The 21,136-nt window shown below is 41.7% G+C and overlaps 1 protein-coding gene across 4 annotated transcripts in view; it reads left to right on the forward strand.

The window, feature by feature from the left end:
• The window catches only part of kank4 (KN motif and ankyrin repeat domains 4), a 78,954-nt gene that overhangs the window by 50,878 nt on the left and 6,940 nt on the right, over positions 1-21,136 (forward strand). For 3 of the 4 annotated variants that reach the window (XM_005944279.3, XM_014340718.2, XM_005944281.3), the window contains exons 2-5: positions 9,654-9,727; positions 10,310-13,756; positions 16,894-16,987; positions 19,611-19,874. In XM_005944279.3, the coding sequence (XP_005944341.1) occupies positions 9,709-9,727; positions 10,310-13,756; positions 16,894-16,987; positions 19,611-19,874 (3,824 nt within the window). In that variant the 5' untranslated portion in view covers positions 9,654-9,708. Of the gene's footprint in view, positions 1-8; positions 243-9,653; positions 9,728-10,309; positions 13,757-16,893; positions 16,988-19,610; positions 19,875-21,136 lie in introns of those variants that run through there. The other variant, XM_005944280.3, reaches the window with a different exon arrangement.

Genomic DNA, 21,136 nt, shown 5'->3' on the forward strand with positions numbered 1-21,136 from the left:
CTCTTCTCTTCTCTTCTCTTCTCTTCTCTTCTCTTCTCTTCTCTTCTCTTCTCTTCTCTTCTCTTCTCTTCTCTTCTCTACCTCTGGCACCATATGCCAACACATCCCCTCTTTCCCACCCATCCTCCCCTCCTCTTTTTCAGTTTTTTTTCTCGTTTTTTCTCTGCTGATATTAAGAGAGACAGGGTCAGTAGCATTCACAGAAACAGGAAGGACAGGAGGTGAGAAGAGCTACATGGCAGGTGAGAGAAAAAATTCCCCCTGTGAATTAACTCTGTTTTTCTTACCACTCTTCATTTTTTTCCCCTCAGCTTTCATGTCTCATGAACAATTTGCCATCATTCACCGTTGTTTGCTATGCTTTTTTCTGTTCGCCTTACCTTCCTCCTTCCTCCCCGCTCTATTTTTACAGTCTAGAACATAGGTCACATGTGCAGGAGCCTCGGATGTGTGAGAAAGAAAGTGTGGAAAAGGGAAAGGGGTGTATGTACAGGATGTGCACGAGTGTAATGGAGAGAGGGTAGTATTGTTCTGGTCGGACAATGTTCGCACTCCCCCACACAGCTTTGGCAGCGATATATTTGCTGGGGATGTAAGAGGCAGCGCACAATAATGCATTAAAACAAACACAGTAAAATAAGAGATGACATACTCAACTTATGTGTGTTTTTTTTCTGTACATGCAAAGGGAAGCAAAGCTGGAAGTTTTGCCTCATGCTATGCTAAGAGCGATAGAGTGTGAATTTATAAGTGTTGATTTCTTTGCACAGACCTCCTGCTTGTTCTGCAGAATGTGCTGCTGTACCAAGCTGAACTGCTTTCCTGCACTTATATTCTGCTGGCTTCAAGCCGTCCTCTCTGGCAGAATTATGTGCTTGCATGCACATTTCCATGTGCTTCTGTGCACAGATCACTTACTTCATGATTGCTTTACTTTGTTAGAGTTTCCTGTTTTTATGCAAATCTGTATGTGTGTTTACTTGTGTGTGTTTGTGCGTGCGCGTGCCTTCTGTGTTTCTGTGTAAGTAGAAAGCCATAATTAATGAGCAAGGGGACCCTGTTTTTTTAAACTCATGTTAACACTCACAGAAACACATCTCAGACCGCTTACGCTGTCACTTCCGTAGTTTATGCATGTTACGCATACATTCTGTATGTGTGCGTGTTTGAGAAAGACTTGCTTTTACCTGTCAAAGAGGACGTAACTTCACGGCTGTGTAACTGAGTCTCTGCTGTTTGTCATGTTTCCCTCCTTTTTATCTTTGACCATCGAAGCCTTTCAAATCCAGATTGTATAACCTTAGACATTCCTAATCCCATCTGTCTTTCTGACAGATGTCACAGATTTATTCTGTTTTCTGCATGTTTCTCTAGTTTCTACCCTTTTTTGTCAGCATCGTTTCACCGACTGTTGACACATCAATAGTCAGATGGCCCAAATGCTAATTAGCTTCACCACTGTTATTAACATCCATGAGGGGAAGTAACCATAACGCTAACATATCTCAAACTAGAATGAATAATAGATGGTACAGCACCTCCTTTATCGCTAATGAAAGCCTGCAGCTGTTCCTCATTTTTGGAATGCCACTACAGAACGTGAGGAAAAGACAAGCTCCTTTCACTATGTCTATGGAGGCATACAGAGCTCATGCAATAAGAGACAGAAGAGATGCAGAGATAGAAGAGATAAAAGGCAGTTGCAGCGAAGGCGTGGCGTAAGCGTTATCTGTCCTTTGACAGACAGCGCAGAAGCAGGACAGGGGTGGTTGCACGAGGTCGTGTCCACGCTATTACTGATAAAACACTGCACTTACTCTGTCAGCCCCTCACCCATTCTGTATTTGAAAACAGCTAATTATGTTGTAGACTGGTGTCATAAGACTGAGTAAAAATGGAAAATTTGTTTGAGGGCCTTAATAACATTTATTACCAACTATTAAAGGGCAGATGTAATTACTTAAGCAGGACATATTGCCTCAGTGGACAGATGGGCTACAGTATCTGGAAAACATTCATTAAATTTAGAAAGGGTTACATATGAGTGGAGCTGTGTCCATGGCAATTCTACTGAATGTCCTTTGTCCTTTCTTTAAATGTGCAGGCTTTTGTTATTTTCTCTGTTGAAACTCATTTTAAAATACGTGATGTAATAGGCACATGTGAAATGTAAAAATTAGGCCGGAGGTCAAATCTGGCATGGAAACGCTGATATTTACAATCCCGATATACTAATCTCATGTCCTAAATGCTTCTAACAAAGGCAGTAGATTTTAAGCATAGTTTTAAAGATAACAGATATTTCAGGAAGGTTTGACTTTATTTGACCTTGAAGAAGAATCTCCATATATTTTTCCTTATATGCCCATTTGTAGTCAGTACAAACACTGGAAGTAAGAAACATAGTTTTAAACAGGTCTGTATAGCAATATTATCACTTTGACCTTCAGATCTATTTACTGACTTTGAAGGAGAGGTCAGAGGTCAAATGTTACACAATATTCTAAATCTTTATATGGTACTTTCTATATGTTGACAATACATACCACACTTATCAGAATCATAGTTTCTAAGTCATAAGGCTTTTTGTCCATTTTTGATCAATAAATCATTAAACTGAGCTTGAAGACCTTGGTGGATGAAAGGCAAATTCTAATGGATTTTTATTTAACATGACCCCACGCTACCCCTCTACAAAGTTTTTTTATCAGAATTCATGCAAAACACCACATATGAGTGGGCGGAGAGCGGTATGGGGTCTTCACACCTCTGTTCACCACTGGGCTGGGAGAGTGAGTTGGCTGTCTGGTCGGGGTCTGGGATGCAGGGAGGCCCAGAATCCCAGGAAATATGTCCTGAGTCTGGGGGCGGTGCCTGGCACCAATGGTTCAGTCGGGCCCCTTCCGGAGGTTGGAGGGCCCTCAGTCCGCTCTAGCGTAGCAGGTTGCTGGCGGAGCCTACGGGCACGTCGCCGCAGCCCTCTGTGGCTTCTGCAACGTGGCTGCTGGGTGACCCCACCGTTTTGGGCTCTCCTCAGCTCTTTTATAGGAGGGTGGTGCTGCTGCCCCTCCAGTGGTCCTCCATGGGCTCTCATGATCTGGGGGGCATCTATATCTGGGGCCTGGATCTGATGGATCCACTTGGGAAAATAAATCTGCTCAGCATTTTTCTTGACCTTCAGACAATAATTCTGACTGCTCCAGTGCTGAATGGGACAGGCAAAAAAGAATTCATACAAAACTTTTTGAGCTATTGTGTTTACAGACACAATGACATGCAGGTATGCACACTCGCAAAAACATAACACCCTTGGTGGAGGTAAAGACAACATTTATTGTGTTGCATTGTAATTGTAGAGTAAACACATTTATTGCTGAATGGTGAACTAAATCTTAAAGCTTTGTCTTGTTGACGTGCAGTGTGTATTTATTTCATTGTTATAAATTGTTTAAACCACTGCACAGTTACCCACTGAAATCTCAGTGTGAAAATGACAACCACGGCTTTTGCTAAGTGAATATCCACGCAGTGCCACTTCCCCACAGTTTCTATTTTTTTCTGAAATAACTTTATTAGAGTGTAAGTTAAGCAATTTGTGTGGTTTTCAGGAAACCTCATGATCAGATATATTAAGACTAAGACTCCTTGGAATTTATTTTCACTTTACTTGCATGTTAGAAAACAGCAAGGCAGAAATATTTGGCAAGTCAGAAAGCTCGGAGTTCTCCTGAATGGTCTTTGTGAATCATCAGTACAATACTTGGGGTCTGCAGTATTCCTTTTTAAACAAAGTTCTTTGTGTGGCGTCCTAAAACTGGCAAGTGCATAAAAAAAAAATTGCTTTGTGCCTTTTGGTCTTTTTATATAAGGACCAATTTCTATTGTTGGCCTTGAGCTTAGAAAGATGTTTTTTCCCCCTTCATTCTGTGAATAACTGATAAGAGAGACGTTGTAAGGACTTTGCTGATAACCAGCCAACAACTGGAGGTAACTAGTGAACTCACTATTGTACAGACATCTGATTATTACAGCTACATTAAAATTCATGCTCTTTTCAAAGACGGATTCTTATTAAACCGTCCAATAAAGGCCATATCCTGAATTTGCAGTTCTTCCACAGAAAAAAACGTCACTTTTAACTGACCTATAATAGCTTGCTCACTGCAACCCTGTGGGAAAATTTTGCCACTGTTTAATGAAGCCCATAGACAGAAGTTCCCTCTCTCATTTTCTCTCTGGAGTTGAAAGCCAGATGTTGTTTAGCACGAGGGGAACAATCTGGCCCCTGATGAATGCAGACGCTGTTAGACTAAACTTGACTGGATCATACAGGATTAGGACTGAAGATGAACTAGAATAGACCTAAAGGTCTGGGGTGAAGTAAATTAATGATAAATTGGACCAGAAGATGTAATACAGCAGGACCTTTTTCTTGTAATGCACTATACATAGACAGAGATAATCTTAGACTGGGGTGGGATGGCCCAGACTCTACTCAAATAGCTCTTGTAGAGCAGAGAGAGATTGATCTGTTTCTGCAGAACACAGACAGACTAAGCTCTGCAATATCAGATAAATGTCCCCCCAATTCACTCCTTGTATTCTGGATGCTAACAGCATTCTTTGTGCTGCGTGAGCCTAAACTTTCCAGTTCCCAGTTGACTTGTCGGTAAATTTTACCAGTTTTCACACTTTGTTGCACAGTAGCAACAAAGTCATTATGCAAAAACTGTTATCTGCACCTGCAATTCACGAGATTGAACTAATTGCACCGTCAGCTGCGTCCTTCACTCACATTTGTATCAAAGGGGATGCATCTGTAATGTGACACAGATGACATCGGATTGACACCCCCCAAAAAAAAAAAAAAATGTCTTGATGCATGCTCAATCATCCATATGTAAATCCCCAAAAGTTGATTCTGGTCTTTGATCAATGATCAGTGGTTGTTGATTAATGGTCATGATAATTTGCATATTAATGATCAAGGAACTGACCTCTCAGCCCATTGTTCATTCAGTGGTGCTTGCTTCAGTTAATGTGCAAATGTACTGTTTATAAGATTGGGGAAACCTGCAGTCAGCTGAGACTGTAGAAGTCACTTGGATGAGTGACGAAATGTTTCTCCCATTGAAAACGCTACGTCCAAATGAACAGAATCAACCTTTTGGGACCAACTGAAAAAGTCACAAACCTGATGACAGCTCTCATAGCAGCGAGGTGAACACTGGCTGACTGCAGAGGCTAAAACATCCAGCAGAGAGGAGTCTCAGTGAGACAACGATGCCAGTTATCAAGCTAAAGTGAAGTGAGCTGTGATTATACCAGAGTAATTAAAGTGGCATCCAAATATGGCTGCAAATTCAGCTCTGGCTGTCCCCACCATGGGTTTCTACCTCTGATTTTATACTTGTTGAAACTGCACTCTGGCAGTCTTGTGCTGTCATAAGCTTTTACCAGCTGTAGTTTGCATATTCACATCTTTATGCGTATCCCTGTGTTTCTCTGCACATGTGCTCCTCCTCAAATGTGTTTTTATCTTGGGCTGAGAGTTGGCACATTAAGCTGGACGCTCCTGCTCGGATTCTCAGGGCAGTACAAGGGTAAACAGAGATAGCTGTTTCCATGCATGTCGGTCCTGTGATAAGACCTTGGGACCTGTGTTACTGTTGCTCAGCCTGCCTGTTATTCTTTAATCTGCTGCTGCATGCAGTTTCTTTAATGTCACTTTCACACAGCTGATGAACACTTGTGTTTGAAGCGCCAGCTGCAGTCAGTGCACAATGCTTCAGAGTATATGAGAGATTGTAGTGAATTCATGGGTAATTTCTTTTTTATGAGATAAAGTTTGAGACAGAAAATGAGAGAAGGGATGCTGGGACAGCCGGGAGAGCGGGAAAAATGAGAGCGAAACCGCTCTGCTTGCACGAGATACGAGTACATCTGCCACTCCCGTCTCTGCCTCTTTTTCACTTTCCCGCCCACTTTTCTCCCTCTCCCATCCGCCCACCTCTAGCCTCCCTCTCGCTCTCTCCAATCTCATTTCCTGCTGTTCTGTCTTCTATCCAGTCCTGCTGTGTGTCAGTGTATCCGACTAATTCAATCTCCAGTACACAGGCACTCCAGTGTAATGACCCATGACATTCAATTAATGCTTCTTGGTAGGTTAAGTCACCAGTAATTGTATGTGTGTTTGCCTGATGTGCATGTGTGAATCCCTGAGTCGGTGCTGTGTGTATAATCTGGCAAGGGTGACAGCCAGGGTACACGCATTTGATGCCTTCGCATAAAGTAAAAAAACACATTTAAAAAAACTCAATGAATAAATAAATGTTGGTGTTGATCTCGTGGTCTGTGCAAAAGAAAAAAAAAGAACAGTTATCTTAGTGTGGTTGGGGTTTCTATACTGATGACATATGAAAACCCACAGCTGTCACTACGGGCTTATTTACTGTACTGTCATTACTCTTCGCATTATCACCATCGCTGCCTCTCGACCAGCTGTCACACTTATAGGATTGGTGTCAAGAGACTGTGGCACGTCCTTTAAGGGGGTTACGTGCGTCTGAGAGACACAGAGTAACAAACACAGTCACTCAACCTGACACACACGTGAACCTACATGGTGAAGGCAGAGCTAGCAAACACACACACACACACACAAAAATAAACACTGACAAAGAGGGTGGCTAAATTGGTGCTGATACACACAAACAGTTTTGAACACTCACACCCGTGGCCTCCTTTTAGCTTCGCGTGGCCTCTAGCAGATACTTTCAATTTGGATTAGCATAGCCTTTTGGAGCTTTCAGCTCATACTCATTATGACTGTAATCCAGTGTGTATTGTGCATCATCAGTGTCACCGTGGGCTTTCAGTATTTAATTACTAGTCTAACCTGGGTAATCTTCTAGTTATGCTGAAATAACAGTGCATGCAATTTAGAAACATATGCATTTAACACTATAGACTGATTGTTATGTCTTATCATTTATGCTAATCATCCACAGTACACTGCTTAATGTAACACGATCCTTCTGTTGCTCTGAGACCTTCATTAAACACACACACACATTAGGAATGACTTTAATTAAAAGAGGAAACTTTAAACAAAAGTCCTGTAACTTCCACATTAGGGAAGGTCAGGAAGAATGTCTCATTTGGGAAAACCATAGCAGTTCTTCCCCCCCCCCACCCGCCCACCCCCCCAACATTTACCCTGCTCATCCCATCTTGTCAAACCTATCTGTCATTTTGAAGCTTTTGTTTTTCTTCTCTCTCTTGTCCCTGCTCCATTTTCCCCCATTCTACCTCTGTCTTCGGTAATGATCTAATTAAGGCGGGTTTTGTTGCCTGCCCACTGTGTGTAATTGCCACTGGGGTGTGCCTGTACTTCGCTCTGCAATTACCAGCATCATTCTTTTGCTCCCGAATCAGCTAATTAAGCCTTATGGACAGCGAGGTGATTGTAGCCGCATTGAGCGTCACGAGGAGTCAGGAATGCCCGTTCTCTTGTCTCACTCCTGGGACACACAGAAATAGTGGATTTGCAGTGGTTGCCATGGTAGCCATCGCCCTGTCAGATCGTGTGCAGCGACTGTCAGTCAGATGATCGGTGTTTCTCTTTGTGTGTCTGTGTTTATCTGTTCATCTGTAACTGAGACAACAACTTTGCTCTAGGTCACCTCTTCTTTTCATTATTAAGGCTCAGTCTGCACAGGAGGGGACAGGAGGCCAAACAGAGCTTGTCACAGCTCCTGTTTAGGTCCCTGGGTGGACTGGCTGTCATTTTGATTGATTATATTGCCATCTCATGTAATGCTTGCCTTGCAGTATGTCCTCACTCGGCACTGCCTGACACATTTTTCCCACAAACTAGACCACAAACTTACTTCAAAATAATCTCAGCACTTTGTGGTGCAAACATGTGATTTAATTTGGTGCATGGTTGCTTGAAAATGTGATCAAAAATGACAAGTGGTTAGTCAGTAGTGAGATTCTTCATCCGGGTGACTTTTTTTTTTAATGTTCTCATCCACACGTCAAAGAAGTCATCACAAATGGGGAAACTACCTCTTAGAAGACAGCGTTTCCATGTTCCCACTAGACTTTTATCTTCTTTGAATCTAAATACAGCATCAAAACAAGAAAAATGGCTTTCACTGTTGCACCGTTGCATCCATCGAATCAGCTGTCTGCAGTGACTTGAAACTGAGTGCTAGAGGTATTATAGAATACAGAGCATCAGTGAGGAGTGTAAAACACTCATCTGTAGTATTCATATACTACATATATGGTTGTGGAACTCCTAAAAATAATGAAAATGCTAATTTAAGCCTCTTAGCTACCTCAGGTGTCGACGTTTGAACTCCAGTGCTTATTAAAGCACAGCCTCGGGCACTTATGTGCTATATGTCTCATACATAGCAGGTATCCTCTACAGTGCCATAAATTTGCATGGAAATTGCGTGAATAATGTGTGCCTATTTTCTAAATAGCCTTAGAGCTGATATTTGGCTGCTCATGCAGCTGCTCGTGTTCATTTAATATGGATTTGAACTGTGCAACTCACTCAAAGTTGGGCAAATTGCCGTTATTTTTACTGTGAGTATTGGATATTTCATTAGAAGCTTTTAGACCTTAAACGTTTTGACTCCACATTCTGAATTCTTTTCCCTCTCACATAGGTCTACTGTGCAATAAACTAATTGTAAAAAAAAAAATGTCATAGCAGCTCTGGTTTATTGGCTTCTCCATGTGGAACAAATTATGCAAACATTTGTGAGCTTGTCCTCGGTTGTGCTGACCTAAGTGGATCCTAAAGGTTGACGAAAGGCGAGTTTAAGCTAATGGGTACAGCGGCACTGCAATTAACTGCAATGTGCTACTAATTCTTGCTTTTTCTTGGCAGACCTAAATGTTTTTCGTCTTCAGTGGGGTACCCAAGACTGTACAATATGTGACTGCATATTTATTTTTAAACATACAATGTGCATCCATTTATCATTTTCCTAATAAAAATAAACTAATGAGGCACAGTAGTTCAATTCAGTTTTATTTAGATAGCACCAAATCAGTTGCAATCCTGCAACAATAGAGAGAAACCCAAAAAATCAGGGGATCCCCATGAGCAAGCACCTGGTGACTGTGGAAAGGAAAAAAACCCCTTTTGACAATATGAAATCTTCAGCATAACCAGGCTCAGGGAGGCGCAGCCATCCAACCTTGTGAGGGGAGGAAGACAAGATAACAGATACACTGTGGAGAGCCAGAGTTGAAATATAACAGTCGTGTGTATTAAGTCTGCCTGTTTTATATATATAAAAAAAATATCATATCTCTAAGAAATTGTTTTGTCTTATTTTGGTGGCTTCACTAAATCAGTGAAAACATATTACAAGAATCTTGGAAAGCAATAACTTCACTGTGAAAAATTTTCTGGTCCTTTATCTGCAGAGATCACATGCTTTTGTCTTGGTTTGTTTTGTTTGATTTAACAGAACTGCCATTTTCTTGATATTGAAAAAAGTCCAAAGGCATGATGTAAATGCCATAAATTTACTCTTGCAGAATTTGGTTCTATTTTCATAATAATAGTGGGCGATATTTCAGTTTCTCATGTTTCTCTCTCATTTCTGCTTTTTTTCTCCCAGGCTGTTAGCTCCTACTCTAGCAAACACAAGTAGATGACTGAGAACTCGGCCTCCCATGATGGACAAGAAAAGTGGTGAGTGTCGCCAAGCCTGTAGTTAAACAAGCAATCCTCTTTGCTTCTAACATGTGCAGCAACCTTTTTTAACAACTGTGAGAAGCTTAATAAGTCAGACTCTATTTTTTGCTTTTATTCTAATATATAATCTAGTTCATGACATAAAAGGTGACATTTTTATCTCGCTGTTCCTTTCATGTGGCCAAAAACAGCTATGGGCTTATTTCCTTCAGGTGATAACCACCCCGTCTCATACTGCATTCATAAGTTGACACAGCATGAGCAGCATTTTACATGCTGATTAGTTTGTTTTGGCGCAATCACTGCATGATAATTACTTCCCAGTAAGTGATCGGGTTTTACATAATGAAGCACTGTGTGTTCGGCACAGTACAACCTGGTTGCACGAGGGGGTGAAAAGAATTAATAATGCTGATGATATGTTATTTGGTTCATGTTCTTATTGTAAACTAATTGCACATGTTTAGTTCTTTCATATCGGATACTACAGTATTACTATGACTAGTCACTGAAGTATGAAAATAAGCACCAACTAATGACTTATTTCATTAATGAATCATTTGATGTTAATTCTTACAGCCAATGGCTTTCAGTCCAAGGCCAGTGAGGGTGGTGTTCAAAGGAAGCAGCTGCCCTACTCAGTGGAGACTCCCTATGGCTTCCACCTGGATCTTGATTTCCTCAAGTATGTTGATGATATTGAAAAAGGCAACACAATCAAAAGGGTCCACATTCAGCGCAGGGTAAAGGGCCCACCTAAATTCAGCACTCTGCCCAGAAATTTTAGTCTTCCTGGGCATGGAGTAAGGCCTCCCCCAAAGGAAAAGGACAGTACTTGGTCTGGGACGTCTACCCTGGGTCCCAAGCCTAAATCACGAGTGACAGAGGTTCAACAGATCTTTGACTTTCGAGCAAATGAAGGCGTGATTTCCAGCCAGAGCAGCAGGGGGACCACAAGTCCAGGAACTAGCTATGTTTCAACTAAACCCAAAGATGAAGTAGGCGCGGGGGCTCGCGGTGCTGAAGACAAAACTGGGGGGATTCAGATTCAGAGTCGTCCAAATCTGCTCAGAGCATCGAGCATGCCCATCACGCTACAGCAGCGTAAGAGTTCAGATTCAAGCAGTCCTGACCGTACCGTGGGAACACCAGAAAACGGCTCAACAGAGAACATGTTCCGGGCTTCACCAGACGTAACAGAAAGACGCTGTGTTCCCCAAGATCGAGCAGGTCTTCACCAGCAGATTACTGTTGCACTGAAGCGGGTCAGAGAGCTCGAGGAACAGGTCAAAACCATCCCAGAACTGAAAGCTCAGATCTGCTCTTTGAGGGAGGAGCGGGAGCAGCTGCTTCTTCAGCTACAAGCACAAGCCAAGGCCCAGGCTTCCAAATTATCTGCTACAGTACCAACAGGTTACGATTCTAGGACAAATAATCAATCGCAAGGACAGAGACCTTCACAGGAGATGAAGTTAGTTCTAAAGACTCAACCCACTGGACGTTTAGAAGACACAAGTCTTGGGCCATCAAACCAAGCTGCAGGGAAGGAGAAACAAGGTGAGACAGAGAAAACTAACGTGTTACTATCTGAAGTGGAGAGCTCGGCACAAGGAGAAAGTAGCATGTCGTCAGCACAAGAAGTGGAGAGACAATCACTGCAGCTGGACATACTTGAAAAACAAAAAGAAACAGAGAGTCCACTGGGACAGACAGTGCAAAAACTGCCACGAGACATTTCAGGGGAGGAATTACTATCTATCACAGTGGCTTTAAAAGAAACAGAGACTGCAGCAAAAGAAGGAAAACCAAAGGATCCAGATGATATGAAGAAGTTGCAGGAGAAGCTAACAGTACTAGAGGCTAAACTTATTCAGGCTAGCCAGGAGCTAGAGAGCACTAATGCTCTTTTGAAACAGCAAATAGAGGAGAACAAGCTAAAAGAGGAGAGAATACTACAACTGAGTGAGGGAACGAGAGTGGAGGTTTGCACCGCACATGAACGTCCAAGAAGAGAGAGCATTGACACAGGGACAGTGACAGAAAGGATAGATTTTACCCACCAAGAAACAGAGACAGAATCGCCTGGTACTGTAGATCAGGGGACAGACACTGAAAAAATCTGCATTGAAGTGTGCATACCAAAACAAGAGACTAAAAGTACAGATCAAGGACCAGTGACGGGAAAAGCTGACACGCATGACCAGGAGACAGAGATGGAGGCAGCGATAACAGCGACAAGTCCACCGAGGCCCAGAGCCAACAGCATGGAACGAGGCACACTAACCGAGAGCATCATCACCCTGGATCAGATGACCGAGACCCCCGTGGCCGAAAGGGTAAACCAAGTCACAGAAACAGAAGGCGAGATGGTGACGGACCATCCTCACAGACCGAGGGCCAGCAGTGTTGACAGAGGGACAGAGACAGAAAGGGTGGGCACTGTGGACAGAGTGACAGAGACAGAGGTAGCCCAGAGAGCAGACCAGCAGACTGAGACAGAGATGGAGAGACGTCATGACAACAACCCAGCCAGAGGTGTAGAAGCAGTGAGTCAAGTGAGTGAGAACACAGGCAGCCAAAGAGACGAAGTCGTGGTGAGCGAAAGAACAGAAGACAGGGAAACATACGAAAGAATTCAAAGAGAGAGTGAACGTTTAGTTGCTGAGGTTTTATCAGAAAGCTCAGCGGCAGCTGTAGAAAGCATAAAAACTTTAGATGTTGTTAGGAAGAATGAAGAGTGCGCCAGTTCGGCTGCTAAAGCAGAAGAAAATAAGATTAAAGTGAGTTCTGAACAAGATGACTCAGAAACAAAAGAAATTACAGAAGTGGTTGAAACAAGCCCAGCTGCCCTAGAGACTACAGAGAAGAAAGAAACAGGAGCCGGGGAGGTTATGTCTGCAGCAGTCAAAGAAACTGTAGCCGCTGACACTGTTGCAGTAACTGAGGGGAATTCAGCTGTGAAGACAGCAGCTCCTGTAAGACCACAAAGAGGCAGGAAACCCTCAGTGGAGCAAACTCAGCCGTCACCTCCTCAACTTCAGGTGGTGCCTGTGCGTCCTCGTAGGGGATCCAGTGAAACTCAGACCCAGCCGCAGACGAAAACCCAGCCCCAGGTGCAGGAACAGAGTGCAGCTCAGCTTGAAGCTCGGTCCCCAGAACAGCTCTCTGAAACACAGGTAAAACATCAAACACCGTCTGTGCCTCAGGTTGAGGACCACACTATAGCAAAGAAACCTCCTGGAGGGTCTGGAGAGAAGCAGTCTGAATCTCGACTTCAGTCTGAGACTCAGGCCGTGTCTCCGGGCTCTAGTGAAGTCCAAGTCAGGCCTAAATCAATACAAGCGCAATCTCAAACTTCTGCACCTCGGCGGGACTCAAAAGAGCTGAAAGCACCGCAGAGGGTGTCTGGTGCATCACACACTCCTAGACGGGGATCGGGAGAAGCCCAGACCCAACCACCTCGCCAAGCGTCAAGCGATGCTCAAACTCAACCTCAGGGTTCACGTAGAAGCTCCAGTGAGGCTCAGGCCCCTCCGAAAGATGCCAGTGAGACACAGTCACTGCGCAGAGGCTCCAGTGAAGCAGCTCAGCGCCGTGGCTCAAGCGAAGCCCAGGGTTCACGTCGCGACACCGGGGAGGCCCAGCCTCCTCGAAGAGGCTCCAGCGAATCACCAACATCGCCTGCAGCTTTGGGTCAAGTTGTAACTCGGATAACGGGGCTGCTAGGAGAGCAGTGGGCACATCTCGGAAGCAGCTCTGGCACTCAGCAAACAGCCAGCCAGCAGGAGAGCGCGAGCACACAGAAAAAGACGACAGGGAAAAGAGCAGAGGCTGGAAAGGCAACGTCAGCCAAGCCAGCGGGGAAAGCAGCCCCACCAGCAGCAGTGACAGGGAAACCAGCGGGGAAACCTGGTACTTCCAAAATGAGCTCCATTCAGAGCCAACTGGTCAGCTCCCTCAGTGTCCTCTCTGCCTTCTACTCCCCAAGCCAGAAGGCGGCTGCTGCCAGCAAACAGCAAGAACAAGGTAGGCCCGTGGTTCATCTGTCTGATAGCTGCTCACCTATTTGTATTAGCTAAAGCCATTTCTCTCTTATAGTCACTGAATAAATCCTTTCAAGGAGCATAATGATGCATTATCCATGCCGCTTCATTACAACATGTCCCTTATGATCTATAATTGTCATGAAGTATTATAAATGTGTACAGCTCATTAGCCTGAAACATTGACTTCTCTCCCTAAAAAGAACTCCTGCAGAAACAGCCAAACATTTTCAGTGTGGTTAGACAAACATCCATGGTTTCACTTGTATAGGCGCATCTTAGCCCTGCAAACTCTTACAAATGGTGCGTTCACAGCACAGATTTTTTTCATTGCAACTTGAAACCACACTGCTCCCATTCAATTACTGGGAACATTATACTCAAGTTGATATGCTGTCAAATTATCACTTCTCCTGCTTCTATGAATAGTACTGTACTACAAAAGTACTACAAAAGTTTTAGTGTGCCTTAGTCATGAAATTAGATGCTGTAATAGGATCGCGATAGAAATAAATGACATTGCTTAACTTATTTTAAGGTTAATATCTTGAAATTGATGTGCCTTTTCTTTCTGGAGAGCGCAGGCATTGTTAATATAAGACATATTACGCAGAGCACAAAATACACTGAGCACTGTTGCTACAGTAAATGTCAGTTTTACTCTGAAGTGCAGAGTGGAGGAGGGGTGAGGGATGGGGAGCTGGGAATAGGCATTTTTTTCTGTTATATACAAGAGTGGAAAAAAATCACACATTACTAAAAACTGTCAAAATGACATGGTTCAGTGACCTTCAAGAGCACACGTACACATTTCTTGTTTCCCACAATATATGCAAAGACAGAATCACACGGCAAAGTTCACACGTGTGGTTAAGCATCTATTTACAGTACACAGTCGAATGGATCCTTAAGCACCGGTCCTCACACATATATCAAACAGATGACGCCTCTCTCTTCCCTCCCCTGATATGTCTCTCCTGTTTCTGGTCATGGTACTCACTCGCTCAACTATCACACACATATTTTATTTTCAAAGTTCATCTACAGTTCAGTGCCGGGAGCACAGTGTGGTACAGGAGTGTTTTTAAGTCAGGTTTGAGATGTGCGTATTTCAGACCCATTTCTGAGGTGCCTATGGCTGATGTGAAGTTTCCCAGTGTGGCCTTTTAAACGTCTTATCATCTTCTGTGTGTGTTAAAAAGAAACGCCTACTGCTGCATTGAGGAATTCACTCATTCTAGTCAATCTGTGCCTTGAGTGAAATATCTCTGACAAAGCGAAGGAGGGTTAAATCACAAAACTAATTTATTTATTAGGAATTAGGAAAAGGATATTTTTATATTTCAAGTATGTTTCTAACCCTCCTCTCCATGTTGCTCTCCTGGGAGGTACTAGATCTAAAAGCATCATTCTTCTTAGATAGTGGTCCCTGGGAATTTTTTTTAAACTGGTATTTTTTGGCTCAAAGCTACGGTCTTGTGTCCTTGCATAAAACATTACAGATACTCTGCACCATGTCTGCTGTCACGCACAACTGAGACAGCTATACTGGGCTCACAGCCAAAGGGAGTCAGCATAAGAGCCCACACAGAATCAATTCCTGGGCAGTTACATACATAAATGGGCCTGGCAGAGTCAAGGTTGGATGTTGTCAATAAGGTGTATAGTCTTGACCTGTATATATTTCCATGGAGAATACTTCGAGGCCTTAGTGTGTACTTGGAAAGTTAAATCTAATTAAAAACTGAAGTATGTGCTTTAGATTTCAGTTCAGCAGTCTTAATTGTTGTCTTTGTATAGAGTATAGCAAATGGGGCTCTAGCTTTTCTGTTCTGTGTTAACACAAGCTTTCCACATCATTTGATTGGCTGTACTTACTCGTTGTGTTTTTCCCAATATCTTCCAGGCTCAAAATCACTGACATTCACATACAGACACAAGAGCACACAGAAACAAGCAGACAGACATACGTATAACACTAGCCCAAAGAAATACAGTCGCCGTTTCCAAATTGTTGTTGTCTGTTACCTAATGAGATAAAAGTCAATAACAATGTAAATGTAAGTGTACTATGTGCAAATGTAAATATAAACAAAATACAATGATTTACAAATCTCATCAACCCATATTTTATTCATAATGGGATGTAGAAACCATATCAAATGAAACATTATTAGGTCATTTTGAATTTGATAGCAGTAACGTGTCAAAAAAGTTCAGGTAGGTGCAACAAATGGCTGGAAAAGTAAGTGGTACTAAAAAAAAGAGCTAGAGGAGCATTTTGGGACTAAAGTTTATAATAAACTTGTGTGTAACATGATTGGGTATAAAAAGAGCATCGCAGAGAGGCAACATTTTACCAGTTTGCAAAAAAATTGCATCTATAAATTGGAGAATGATTTCAGAATAATGTTCCTCAATGCTATATTGCAAAGACATCATCTACAGTGCATAATATTATCAAAAGATTCTGCAAATTTGGAGAAATCTCTGTGCGCACGGGACAAGGCTCAAAATATTGGTTGCTTGTGATTGAGGTGGCAGACCTTTAAAAACAGGCATGATTCTGTCATGGAAATCAGTGCATGGGCTCAGGGACACTTCTAGAAATCTTTGTGAACACAGTTCATGAAGCCATACGCAAATGTAGGTTAAAACTTAAGAAAGCTGCGAACATGAATCAGAAACGTCACCATCTTCTCTGGGCCAAAGGTCATTTAAAATGTAATGAGGAAAAGTGGAAAACTGTTCTGTAGTCAGATGATTTAAAATGTGAAATAAAGGATACCGCCTCCTCCGTACTGAAGAAGAAATGGACCTTTGGGCTCATTATCAGTACTTAGCTCAAAAACCTGCATCACTGATGTTATGGGGCTGTATTTATTCTAACCATAAGCCTGTAAAGGTGACAGATCTTAAAACACTGAGACACTGTGAAGTCCTCTGACTCATATCACACTGTTTAGTTGTGAGGATGTTTCAAATAACTTGAACTTGAGCACACACACAAAATATACATGCACACACCCAAATTCCACAGAAACCCTATTAATTTTTACTTTCCTCATTTTTATTTTTCATCTTCTCCTCTGCCTCTCGCTCTGTCCTCCTCTTCACTAGGTCTCAAATCCATCATGAAGAAAAATGGTGCAGCAGGCAAGCAGGGGAACAAGGGAGCCAAGAAAAACCTGAAGTTTGTGGGGGTGAATGGAGGGTAAAATCTTCTTTTTAGTCATCGTCCAATCTCTTTGTGATTTATATCTTTGTGTGGGCTGAAATGTGTTTTGTGCACTTATATTTTCATGCTTTTGTCAGTCTTCATCTTTATAGGAAAAATAATGTGTTGCCACTTCTGATTAATGTAAAAAATCCCCTTTTATCTTGATTTAGTTCATTAAAAGTATTTGTTATTAGGTTTGATGTGTTACTGTATGCAAAGGGGCTTCAAGTTTGATGGATTACCCACAAATGTATTTTTCAATGTTGTGGTTAATCCACATAACCACACATTATGTGAAAAAATTCAGAAAGAGCAAAAGATACAGGATTGTCTGAGAAATTTGATTTGATGTTATTTGATTTCTTCATCTTTGTGTGTAGAAATCCACAGACGACAGTTTGGATTTTCATGCACCTGTATTTCAGGCTACATGAGGTCCATTCGTAACAAACACTCTTTTCATTCAAAAAAAAAAATTGTCTGTGCAGCAGTGTTAATCTTTTGTCATTTAGCCATGTATGCGTCAGCTTTGTCACTGTTTTAAACTTGGATATTAAGCTGTACTTCAGACATCTGCTTCTTGCTTTTTGTCAGGCTCACTAAAGACACGTTGTCCTGAATCTGACCTTGCTGCTGCTTCTGCTGGTGTGCTAATATGCCTGCATTAATGTGTGTTTAGATTATGTGATATGCATGCATAGTTTCTGTTGATGGCACCTAGGTGATTGTGCTAGCGTGCTTATGTCAGCATTTGCTGATGCTGGTTGAAGTGTGTGTGTGTGTGTGTGTTTATGAATTTAAAGTATGGGGATGGCAGTGGTTCTCAATTTTTTTTCTGGCATTGCTCACACAGTGCAATTTTCTGTTATTAAATCTAAGGAAGGAATTGTATTTTAGTAAAATAAAACTCAAGAGCAGTTCAGTAATTCAGTTAAGTGGTTTTTCTGTCTCAATTATATAACTTCACTATACTTAAATGTTTTTCAGGCTTTATTGACCTGAAAAATTCTTCATAAAGAATATTTTTACGGTGTCATCTTTAAGATGCTTTGCAGACTTTGTTGTGCTGCTGCTCAAGTGGTTAGCTGCTAGTGGAGTGAGAGGCTTCTTGTCTAAGCTGCTGTGCTGGTATCAGTAATATTGCAAAGGGGTATTTAATGTGTTAGCAATTTTTTAGCATCGATTAGCATCCGCGTATCCTGTTCTTTAAACAACTAAACTAACTTTATCTAAACTACTGGAAAAGGGAAAAAAGTACCACTGTGTTTTCAAAGTTTTGTTATTGAGAAGATAAGTATTGGTTCTGGTGATTTACCTACTAATGAGGTAGACAATCACAAAGCAGGAAAAGCAGGAAAACTACAAGATATGAGGAAACTAACCTTCAAAGTAAAATTTGGGCACAAAGACTTGCTATAAAGTTGCATTTGTTCTTAGGTCATGCTTACAGCATGATTTCATATCCTGTTGTGGTCGTTTACAGTATTTCTCATCACTTACGTAAAAAGTTTCTGTTTTAAATTCCTGGCTATTTTAATCTCCTGCATATGACGGAAATGGCTGCCATGCATAACATTTGTTTTATTCCCGTGTTCCTGCTCTTACATTCCTGGGCTTCACTGTTTTATGACCTGCTCACCTTTGCAGTGTTTTTGCAGACTGTTGTGGTGTAGTCCATTCCTTCCTCCCTTCAACACAATGATCTGCAAACATACCCACATTCAGAAGAACACGTAACAGATTTTTTATGGTATTGCAAGAATCCATTCCTTATAAACTTGGACTAATATGTTTAATAAATTAGATTATATAAAACTTTTTGACATCTAGTGTACATCTCTTTTGGTTTCATTTCAACCTCTATAAATATTTGACCATTTCCATCTTCCGCCCACCCAATCCTGAAATATGCAGATGTTATTTATAATGAGGCAAACATGTCAGGCAACAATATTTTCTCTGACTATCTTTAGGCTTCTGCCCACAGCAGGAAGTGGTCTGCTGTTCATACTTCTTCTCTTTGTATAGTCTAACCTATCTCTGCTCTCCCTTGAGCTCCTCTGGAATCTCGAGAATGCTGTGGCCCCTGAACGTCTCTTGTGGTGTCTCAGTTTGTCTCTGTGTGTCTACAAGAAGTCTGAATCAGTGGTATTCAGACTTCTGATCACTGGCCTTACAGAGGTGACTTGATGATGCGCCCCAGTAATCACACTTATATACAAGCTACTCCAGCAGCCTCTGCAGCATATCGTTAGCCTTTTCTCAACGAACAAGGTTGTATGTTGTTCAAGGCTGTGTGTTTGTGCTCAAACATGTCTGTGGCTTTTTATGTATGTTTAAATTATGTTTATGTTAGGATATGAGGGCAAGGCTGCACAAGGCAAACATCTTTTTCATCTCACTTGTGAAGTCTAGAGGGGAATAACCTGTTAGTATTTATCCTGTCTTGCCTGGTGCTGACTTAACATTGACTTAATATTAGTTTTACCTGCTTAGACATTTCCTTAGTGATGCTGCTAGTGCTGTACAAACTTAGCTTTAGCTTGTGGAAGGATTTGAATGATTTCTGTGGAGCTGTTATAGAATCTGCCGTCATCTTTATTATGTTCTCTTTAAGATATGAGACGACATCCAGTGAAGAGTCCAGTGGAGATGAGAAGTCAAAGGTGGAGGTAGAAGAGGAAGATAGCTCAGAACCAGAAGTGGAGAAGGAGCCTGAGAAGGAGCCTGAGAAGGAGCCAGAGGAGGGAGCAGAAGCCCAGAGAAAAGTTGCAGAGGTCCCAACTGAGGGAGGAGGTGACGTGGCTAAAGAGAAGGAGACTGAAAGAGGTCTGCTGGATCCAGAAAGTAGCCAGGAGCTCCTGGAAGAGCAGGCTGGAGGGTGAGACCGACAGCAGAGCTTAAATTCTAATCTTGGGTTACCGTGTTGCACTTTATGTGTTTCTCATAAATGTAACTGAGGATTGGGTCTGCTATGATACCAAATGGTTTCTCCATGAACTGCTATTTGGTATTATTTTACAAATATAGAACAAAAATAACCACATTTGCAGAATTTGCTAGAAGCAGTGTTGGGTTGTTACTCAAAAAAGTTGTTGCACTTGTTACTTGTTACACTACTCATTACTTTTTTGCAATGACCAGAAACAAATTGGCACTTAATTACCAGTTATAGAAACCTCAGTCTACAGTTCCACAAACCAGCAAATATACTTATGTTAAGGACACAATACATAGGATCATTCTTTTACTATTTATGAGCACAAAACCATCAACACAAAGCAAAAATGAAAACCAGCCAAAAAGGCTTTAAAGCAATCAACAGAGTAATTCTACTGTACAAACACATACAGCGAAAAACTGAGGCTTAAAGCTGCTTTTGTTACTTGTTGAAGTTCAGGCTCTGGCTGCAGGACTGGGGTCAGCATGCATTTAGCTTATATCATATAAATATCACTTTGGGTTTTTCATTACCTTTGCTGACATATCTGTGCAGAGCCAAGCTTTTGTTATCCTTGTTATGCTCCTGTTTTTGCCCTGGAGGCAGTTTGCACTTCACCATTGTACACTTAAATGCCCATATCTCCACTCCTGAAGAGCTCTAGACCGCTCCACAAGTTTTCTCCCCCTGCACGCAAACTTAAATTAGCTGATTTTAGTGCAAGTTTTTCACTTTATTTCCCTCATTTTATGACTACAGCCAGCATAAATATATTGATGGATCAAGCTTAGATTTTTTCTGGTTTATGCTACTTAGTTATCACAGGCACTGTGAACGGTACAATATTACCTTTACACCCTGAAAGAAAAAACAAATTCACAACTTATCAATTAACAAAGCAGTTGCCAGTAAATCAAGCTATATAGAGGTTTGTTGGCCATTATAAAAAGAGCCGTGCTATATTAAATGGTATCTTTATCTTTAAATGATTAATCTTTAAATTGACAACGCTGTATTAAACATTTATTTCGACACCGACAGCAATACGTAACCTTTTAAAAAAGCTATCAACACCTTGATCAAACTACTGAAGGCTCAGATTCAAACTGTTAAACTTCTGAATTTATATCGCTGGTAAATACTTAATTTTAAACACAAGATGGTTTTTAGTGTTAAATGTTACTAAATATTTATGTGTGTAA

This window comes from Haplochromis burtoni, unplaced genomic scaffold (assembly GCF_018398535.1).
Source record: "Haplochromis burtoni strain Fernald_Lab_line unplaced genomic scaffold, NCSU_Asbu1 Contig_398, whole genome shotgun sequence".
Classification (NCBI taxonomy): domain Eukaryota; kingdom Metazoa; phylum Chordata; class Actinopteri; order Cichliformes; family Cichlidae; genus Haplochromis; species Haplochromis burtoni.